Raw genomic sequence first — 9513 nt, forward strand, 5'->3', positions numbered from 1 at the left:
TTTTTTATATACCATCATAATTTAAAATATATATTAAAAAAATAAAAACCCTACAACAAGAACAAGCGGCTACAATATTTAATCTCTCACAACATGAACAGTAACCTATGCATCTTCTAGTTTTGTTTCTTTTATCCATCTTGAAGCTCCTATGTTCAATGTTGTTTTGACCAACAAAATTATAAGCATATGTAGCATTTTATCTCAGTCGCATACATATTTCCACATCTATCTGTGCGCATTTTGGTTTTTGTATTCATTATGTTTGTACATATTGTACTTGAATTATAAGAGTTTGATTTATTCATTAGGCTCGAGCTCTCTCGCTGCAACGAACATACATATATATGGAAAAAAAAATTAAGTAAATTAATTGAGCATTATTGCATAACTTCCATACGTGGTTACCTAGAAAAGGAAAAGAAATTGCAAATGTAAACTACTAATAATAGTTATGATATTTTGGTAATTCAACATACCCATAAAATCTATTGTTAGGTGTATAAAAAAAGAGATGTGTATCTAGTATTTTACAATGTGTGAATATAATTTTTTAATATCAATTAAACTTTAGTTTTCCACATGCTAATGATGTAAGGCAAAACAAGACAAATAGCACCTTGAGCCTAAACACCAACCATCAATGAAGAAACACTGTTAGGTGTAAGAGAAACAAGAGTAGCGGAAAAGTGTGTTTCTCGTATTAGAAGAGAACCCTCGTATCCATTTTCTCATTTTACCAAACATCATTGGACCCCATCTAGCTGGCTATTATCAGTCCAGGAAGATACATTTTATCTTTGAAAAACAGACCAGATCTCAAATTAGAAGAGAACCCTCGTATCCATTTTCCTTAATTGCTACACCAAACGATCCAATCTTGCCACTATGGCAGAGCTACTGGCTCCACTATACTGTGAACGTAAATTAACCACTACACCTCGCTAGTATGGCTATATTAGATGATCGACTTTTGGATAGATAATACACCTGATATTAATCAGGATGTCTTTATTGAGGATGGTTGTACGACATTACGAGGTATAGGACTATAGGCACTAAGGTCATCTCCAATAGACAGGGCTATATGAGCTCTTTATTCTTTTTCTATAAATAATGGACTCCAACAACAAAGGTCAATAGGGCAATATGGCTGAAGGTGGGTGTAGAGGGCTGTAAATAGCCTTCAAGGTGACCCTTTGGCTCTTGTGGGACCCACAGAACAACAACATTATTTTAATGAAATACATGTGCCTCATGCATAGAAATCACTATCTAATGGTCCATGTTAAATAAGACTTATAATCTAATGGTATTCGAAAATTTAATTGAATATGCATGGTTGATATTAATTAGTTTGTTTTAACTATTTTTAAAAAAAAATTATTTGCTTTAACCTTTGGATATAAATTCAAAAAGAAAAAAAACATAAGTGAGGTTTATGTATTATTTTATTTGTTCAAAAATTTATGTAAAACTAAAGGAAACTTTCATTTATTTGAATGCAAACAAACCAAGTTGAACAAATCTAAAATCGTAAAATATTGAAAGGGCTAAAATTTAGCCCCTCCTTATTGGAGATGATTCACTTGCTTAAGAATAAAAAACAATATTCTAGGGGCCAAATTTTAGCCCCGGCCCCAACATAGCTCTCCCTTATATATTGGAGATGACCTAACACTCTGAGTCTCCGACCTAAACCAAACGAGTTCTTGCCCGTTTTCAAAAACATAAAATAAAAACTAACCACTTCCCATCATCTCTCAATTTCATTCTCACTTTTCAACAGAAAAATGTATTCTCACACAGAAATCCTTGTAAGAGTGTGTAGAACAGAATATTAAGCTTTACTGTTGATGACCTGAACATACATATATATTTAAAACCAATGACTGCATACAATACAATATCAAACAAGAAACTCACTATGGTTCATCAAATTCGAAGTTCAAATTTCTAAATGAATAATTAAGCAATGAATAAAAATTTAAAAAGAAAGATAGAAACTTTACTTGTATTGAAGAAAACCCAATTCGCAAAATCTGCAGCAGCTGTGGATGATCAGTTGCAAAAGTAAAAACCGATCAAAACTAGCGAACATCCACAAAGAAACTCTAGGAGGCTTTGAAACTTTAGGAGCGCATATATACATCATATACGAGGAGTGTTTGTCCCAGTGGGAATGGGATATCCTAGAAGATCAGATCGATAGGGGATACCTGGGTTCAGTAGGATTTTAGGATTTCCACGACAAAACAATGGAACTGCTTCCTTAGAAATCCGGATCAGACTCTTTCTTTTCTCGTCAAATGAAAAAAAAAAAAAAAATTAGAGAAAAAATGAGAAAGAGTTATTTATTTATTTTTATTTTAATTTGTAAAATTAAAAACCTGTGACGTAGTACTGTTTTTTATTTTGTGCTGAAACATACATTGTAAAAATATATAAGACCTTGTCTTGTCTTGTTTATTTATGGTTTATAAGGATTTAGGTCACTCCATCCAAACTATCTAAATATATAATTTTATATATCTTAAGTTAAAGAATACATAGAAATATGCAAGTGCTGAAAATACATGGAAAATACTTTTGGCTCAATCCTACTTTCATCTGCTATGATTGAATCCATGGAAATACACTTGCTAGCTTAAAGCTATTTTAACTACTTTAATTAAATTTTACTAAGCAAATCGGGTCACACAGTTTAAATTTCTAATGATTATTCGCATGTGTCAGCTTGGAAGCACAATGCTTGGAAGCACAATGTAAAGTTAGAATGTAGTATCAATTGCTTTTTATGTATGAAATTAGATTGTGTTCGAAGTAGCTGTCCAATTGTTGATGGTACCTACGTACACTAGATTACTAGGTAGTCTGAAAAAACTAGAGAATGGAGAAACAGGTTCATTGAGTAACGCTTGATTTAGGGAGATTGGGGTAAGATGAAAATGGAATATGTAATGAGAAGAAAGGCAAGAAGCAGCACATTATTTGAGAAATACAATCACACACGTGAGCGGTGCACTTTCATGCGTGCCGGGTCAGCCTCCAGTGCACACTGCAACCATCTACGTCAAATTTGGAGCAGTTTTGTGTTATAGGCTCCAGTTTCAATGGAAATGCAAATTATCTATGTTAAGATGTGCAACCTGAATGCTACAGCCTTTCTGAATTATAGGCCTAGCTTCAACTGTGATGTGGGACTGTTATGTATAGGTTTTCTATATTAAAATGTAACGTACGGCTTCTATCTTTTAATGTAACAAAACTTCTACAGCACACAATCTACTAAAATCTAATTCGACTGTAATCACAATGCACAAAATACTGATATTGAGTATAGGGGATTGAGTAAAGTATTAGTTAACCATTACAAATGAAATATAATGCAAATGAAATATACATCCGCAAAGAAAATCGAATTTCCGCAAGACAAATCTCCCATATGTACCAACAAGATTAAAGCTAGCAAATCAAGAATAACAAAAGAATACCAATCTCTCTCATTCGTACAACACTACAACCAAGAATGCAAAATCATCGGGGCAAATCAATAACTACGTCTACCAAGAAATCAAAATGTGATCTATCTTTTTTACAAGATGTTACAGTTAATTTCCACCAGTATCTCAAGTTTTTAAGTGACATTCTAACGTTTATACAACTAGACATATGGTTAATTTCCAGCAGTATGGCAATATCTCAATTTCTCAACGAAGTTTCTGACGCGTCTACAACTATACATATTGTGCACTTGTTTCATTCGGAGGAAGAAGGAAGTGTTTCATTTTACGTACTATATATATAATGTTCACACATTTGTTACTGTTCCGTGAATACATAAAGCATGCGTTTTATTGGCAAGGTTTATTTGCATTTCCTTCTGAATCACAAGATTGCACAGAACATCATGGAAACCATGATCTTTGTTTCCATGAAACATAAGGTAGAAGTAAATGTCATGTCTCATAGGAAGGAGAAACAAGAATGTCATATATATTTCTTACAGTCCTTGTGAATGGGAAGTTACCTGATATAGGATGTCATGAGGCACAAGCGATGTTTGAATAGAGAACACAACAAACAGAATTCTTTTACAGCTTACACCAACTTTGTTGTAGTCCGATTAAAATAGTTTAGGATTATGTTTTGCATGATTCTATATTTACGTGTCCGTAAAGGTGTGTCGTGTTCATGTTGTAACCTACTATTGTTGATCAATATAAATGTTTATCGCCTTTCTTTCAAAAAAAAAAAAAAACTTTGCTATAGTGCGGAATTATGGATGTAGAAGACAGAGTACCGACAAGTTAAGGTTCAATTTGACATTGTTGTCATATGATAGAAAAAAGAAATGAAAACTTGTACTACAACTAGGCATCTAACGATCTTCATTCTCTCTCCCTATTGTCTACCTCCGTATTTTAGGTTTTTTTTTTTTAAAAAAAATTTTTTTTTATTAATAACTCAAACACCCTACATATGTCGTGAGGTTTGAACTCATGACCTCAAAGTTGTCAATTAAACACCTTAACCAACTAAACCACAACTCTAGGTCGAATAATGAAGTTGTTTTCCAGATTAGGGATGCTTCACCTGACTTCGTTGATGCAACTAACCATGGTGGCATGGGGATCTTGCAATGATGTTTTACTAGTTTCATATATCAGATACTGGCAAACAATACCTACTATGCTTATGCATCAGTGCATCACTGTAGTCCTAGAGAAAATTATTTTCTTCAACTTTTAAGGCGGTTGAAGCAACATATATAGCTACTGATTCAACAAACACAAACATTCCCTAGCCTGCAGATAGTTTATGAAAATTCGTCTGGCTTGTAATTATTCCCACTACCACTCTCTAGAAGCATGGAGGCTTTCTGCCTCTGTTCAAGTACACAATCAACACAAGAAAGAGGAACAATTAAGAAAAGGATAAGCATATCTTTGCATTTCACTTTCGTCTTCCATCTTTTTTATTTTTTATGTTCGTTTACGTATTGAAGCACAAGAAGTTCCCCTATTACTTGGTAATCAAGCTAGAAACTCAAGCTTGGTCTTCAGTCTTAGCTAAAACCAATTTATTTATTGTTAGTCAATAAATCAGCTCTCGGCTACGATTTTCCTTCCAAAACTGAGTATCTTGTAATACACTTTCCAGGAAATTGAAACTATTCCAATCTCAGAGAGCATCGACTTCAAGTCTAACTTTTAAGGTTCACTTGTCAATATATACTGCATAACGACGCATTTCCAACTCACCTGACCAGACATTACCTCATTTCTCTGTTGAGCAATCCCTTGAATCCTTCACAAACTAAGCTAGATGGAACATCAACAAGAGAGATGCCGCAGGGTTGTGCTGGTTCCTCTGCCCTTTCAAGGCCACATAACCCCAATGCTTCAGTTGGGCACCATCCTTCATTCGAAAGGCTTCCACATCACAATTGCTCACACCCAGTTCAACTTTCCCAACACGCTCAAGTACCCTCATTTCGACTTCATAGCCTTGTCCGATGGCGTAGGTGAGCAAACTATATCAGCGCACAACTTTATAGCCGTGATCTCAGCTTTCAACACCAACTGCAAAGACCATCTCCGGGAATCGTTGGCTAGGATGATGGAGAAAGAGGATCAACACAATAAGACTGCTTGCATCATCTATGATGAATACATGTACTTTGCAGAAGAGGTGGCGAAACAGCTGAGGATATCTAGTATCATATTGTCTACTAGCAGTGCAGCAAAGATGCTAAGTTACCTTGCAATTCCTAGGCTCCAAAACGAGGGTCACATTCCCCTTCAAGGTTTGCAAGAACTAGACACCTTTAAACTCTCTGTATTCACATGTGTAAAATTTTCTCTGTCAGCTATGATTCTCTATTGCTCATGCATAACTTTAACATGCACAGTCATAACTCTGATGCTTTACCTTTATGAACGCAGATTCTAAGATGCTGGAACTAGTGCCAGGCCTCGAACCACTCAGGTTTAAAGACTTGACCATCTCATATTTCAGAAAATTGGATGACTTGCTACAACTAATAGCAAATGCCCTTGATCCAAGGTCATCTTCATCCATTATCTGGAATACCATGGATTGCCTCGAGCATTCGACATTGGCAAAGATCCAGCAGGAACACCAACTTCCGTTGTTCCCTCTCGGCCCTCTGCACAAAATGGTTCCAGCCATATCCAGCAGCTTATTAAAAGAGGACCAGAGATGCATTCCATGGCTTGACAAACAATCACACAGCTCTGTCATCTACATAAGCCTCGGAAGTGCAGCTTCCATGGACAATAAAGACCTAGTTGAAATGGCATGGGGGCTAGCCAACAGTGAGCAGCCATTCTTGTGGGTTATTCGAACGGACTCCAGAGCACTACCAGAAGCTTTCCAAGAAGCTGTTGGAGACAGAGGTTGCATAGTAAGATGGGCACCCCAAAAGGAAGTCTTGGCACACACTGCAGTTGGAGGGTTTTGGAGTCACTGTGGTTGGAATTCAACCATTGAGAGTATATCCGAAGGAGTTCCGTTGATATGCCAACCATATTATGGGGACCAGCGAGTGAATGCGAGATACTTGACCCAAGTTTGGGGAGTAGGGTTGGAGTGGGAGAATGACATGAACAGAGGAGATATAGAGGGAGCTATAAGAAGGCTTATGGTGGGTAAAGAAGGAGAGCTGATAAGGCAAAGAGCAAAAGATTTGAAGGATACAATTAAATCCAGTATGAACCAAGGTGGATCTTCCTACAATTCCTTGAATGAATTGGTGGACCTTATTTTGTCATTCTAATTGCAGAAATGCTGTAGATGATACTATATTACTACATAAGGAATAAAGATCTAATATCAGCAATTTCAAGTTTACCACAAATTTAATTTCAAAGCAGACAATGAAGCATTACATTCTGGAACCACACTGAAACACATAAAAACACAAACTTGATCTTATTGGTATCTTATGTTAACCTGAATTAGATCATACTCTTGGGCAAATTATATACAATTTCATGCTATATACCAGTAATACCACATTACCTTCAGCTAAGCACAAAGAACTGAAATCGATAATTGCAAGTTTCATAGTATACAAACGGTACTCAAAGACAAATCCAATTTCAAACTAGATAGCACATCATATAAATGATCAGGTCCAAACTAGACCCATACATGTTAAACAGATAAAGACACAAATTTCAGACAGATTCTGACATCAATAAACCTTTACCTCTTAAATCTCCACATACTAATAGAAGCATTACAAACTCACACCTAAGTTTATCTACAAAACTTATACTAGACAGTGCATTATTCAAGTTCAGTGGAGCATTACAATCTCGAACCATACATGTCAAACACATAAATACACAAACCTGATGTTGTCCAAATTCACCCAGGTAATCTGAGCACATTAACACAGTTTCATACTACAAACCACATCACGTTTAGAAGCACAAAGATAAAAACTCAGAAGCTGCACCTTTCATGTATACAACAGTACTTGAAGAAGACAAATCAATTTTCATTATATAAGTTCATGGAAGCATTACAAACTGGCACCACACAAACACATACAAAGACACAAACTTTACTCACATTCTGACATCGGTTGATGTCAGACTAATCTTATTTAACCATAACTGGACCTTAATCTTCGCATATTACTACAATTTCAGACTACAATACCACATCTAGATATACAATCTAAACACATAAAGCCACAAACTTTATTGACATTATACACAAAACTCCATCACCCACATCTTACTTTACCCATAATATCACCTTACCACCTCAGTCTTCACCAGAAATTTCAATGGCTCTCACATTGGGTGTCCTAGCCTCCACCTTAGGAACAGTGACAGTAACAACCCCATTGCTCATAAAGGCCTTGAGCTCCTCAGTCTTGGCATTCTCAGGGAGCTTAACCTTGGTCATGAAGCCACCGCTGTCTGTGCTAATCTGAAGCACTCGCTCCTCTTGAAGCTCAACAAGCACGTCCTCGTTTGCAAAAGCAGGAAGAGCTGCTTTGAGAACGTGAGCGTTTCGGGTCTCGCTCCAATCGAGGCGGGAGTTCACTGCGGAAAACCCGGGATTGAGTTGGTGGAAGACGTTGGAGAGTGAAGAAGGGAAGAGAGGGAAGTCGAGGAATGGGTCCCACAGGTCGAGAGACCAGGGATCGAAGTCACTACTGCTTCGTCGCTCGTTGATTGGGATGATTGACATGTTTGTTGAACTGGGTTTTTTTGTCTGGGATTTGAGAGATAGAGACTGAGAGATGAAAGCGAAACAGGGGAGAGGAAGTGAGCAAGTGCTGGGGAGTAGTTTGAGGAGTGGCAAAGTGGAGACGGTGGAAAGTGCTTTTAGGAGAAGCACTTTGGAGGTTCTAGGAGCTTCTTCAAATTGGGCGAGCCAATATTGGTCATGATGTTTCTAACCGCTACACCCAAGAATTTGATCACTATACCAACTACACCCAAGTCTTTTGGACCGATTTATCATTGCGTTCTTCGTTTTACAGTTCTACCTAGCCAAGGTGATGCCCTCAGGTATTGGTGATGATCACTATACCCAGGAATTGTGTAGTTGAAGGTATAAGGATAGTTGACAATCCTTTTATCCTGCAAAACACCTTGAGATGATTTTATCTAATCAAGAACAAGTGGCACTAATATCCCTCACTACCGGAACAAAGACTTTAGCCGACGAACATAAAAAAACCAGGCCGACGAATTATTTTTTCGTCAGCTAAAGTCCACTAATTTCGTCGGCTATGGTCAACTTTAGCCAACGAAATTAAAATTTCGTCATCTGAATAATTTTTTTCGTCGGCTATAGTCTGTGAACTTTAGCCGACGAAATTTTTAAAAGTTTAGCCGACGAAAAATATAATTTCGTCAGCTAAAGTGCCTTAATTTCGTCGGCTAAAGTGTCTTATATTTGCAGATCTGGACAACAACTCATCTGGGAAAAAAAAACTATACGTAGAACCTTCAAACGCAAAAAAGTCGTGAAATAAGATATGACCAGAATGGTGAAATACGTCTACAGTTGAAAAATCAAGGTATTCTGGTAAAGTCTCGGTGCCGATAGTTGCGGTCAATGCAATTTACCCTTATTATTCACTATGCTGCAGATTTGGTTTTTGGTGTCCGATTGACTATTGTGATACCTTTCCGGAAGCGTAACAGCCCTACGAGTCAAACTCATGCTAATGCCATGATGTATGGGCCTTTTTGGCCATCCGAGTCCGTTTAGGGCTTCAAAATGCAGCTTTCTTATTTCCGATTAGAGTTGACCGTTTCGATCGAGCCCTTAACGTTGTCGAATCCAGTTGAATTTTTTACCATAGACATCTTTCGTCATAATGATCATATCGGACGGTCGAATTTTGGTTTGTAAATTTAAGTCATCGGAATCACAACGTGTCTACTATTTATCGTTATTATTCCCTATGGGGAGCCCTATCGTCGGAAGGTAAATGTCTCAAAATTTTTATATGGG

The 9513-nt window shown here is 36.9% G+C and overlaps 2 protein-coding genes across 2 annotated transcripts; one reads left to right on the forward strand and one right to left on the reverse strand.

The window, feature by feature from the left end:
- Positions 1-5328: 5328 nt before the first annotated feature.
- On the forward strand, positions 5329-6802 carry LOC101311263 (UDP-glycosyltransferase 76E2-like). Its single transcript, XM_004295664.1, has 2 exons — positions 5329-5809; positions 5949-6802. The coding sequence occupies exons 1-2, from the start codon at positions 5329-5331 to the stop codon at positions 6800-6802; spliced, it is 1335 nt and encodes a 444-aa protein (XP_004295712.1).
- Positions 6803-7498: 696 nt separating this feature from the next.
- LOC101303786 (18.2 kDa class I heat shock protein-like) lies at positions 7499-8341 on the reverse strand. Its single transcript, XM_004294239.1, has one exon. It carries the CDS (start codon positions 8233-8235, stop codon positions 7804-7806), a length of 432 nt encoding a protein of 143 aa, XP_004294287.1. The 5' UTR covers positions 8236-8341; the 3' UTR covers positions 7499-7803.
- Positions 8342-9513: the final 1172 nt, after the last annotated feature.

This window comes from Fragaria vesca, linkage group LG3 (genome assembly GCF_000184155.1).
Source record: "Fragaria vesca subsp. vesca linkage group LG3, FraVesHawaii_1.0, whole genome shotgun sequence".
Lineage (NCBI taxonomy): Eukaryota > Viridiplantae > Streptophyta > Magnoliopsida > Rosales > Rosaceae > Fragaria > Fragaria vesca.

Coding starts and splice junctions, on each gene's coding strand:
- LOC101311263 (XM_004295664.1), top strand. CDS start 5,329: ATGGAACATCAACAAGAGAGATGCCGCAGGGTTGTGCTGGTTCCTCTG. Junction 5,810..5,948: donor GGGTCACATTCCCCTTCAAG/GTTTGCAAGAAC, acceptor TTATGAACGCAG/ATTCTAAGATGCTGGAACTA.
- LOC101303786 (XM_004294239.1), bottom strand. CDS start 8,235: ATGTCAATCATCCCAATCAACGAGCGACGAAGCAGTAGTGACTTCGAT.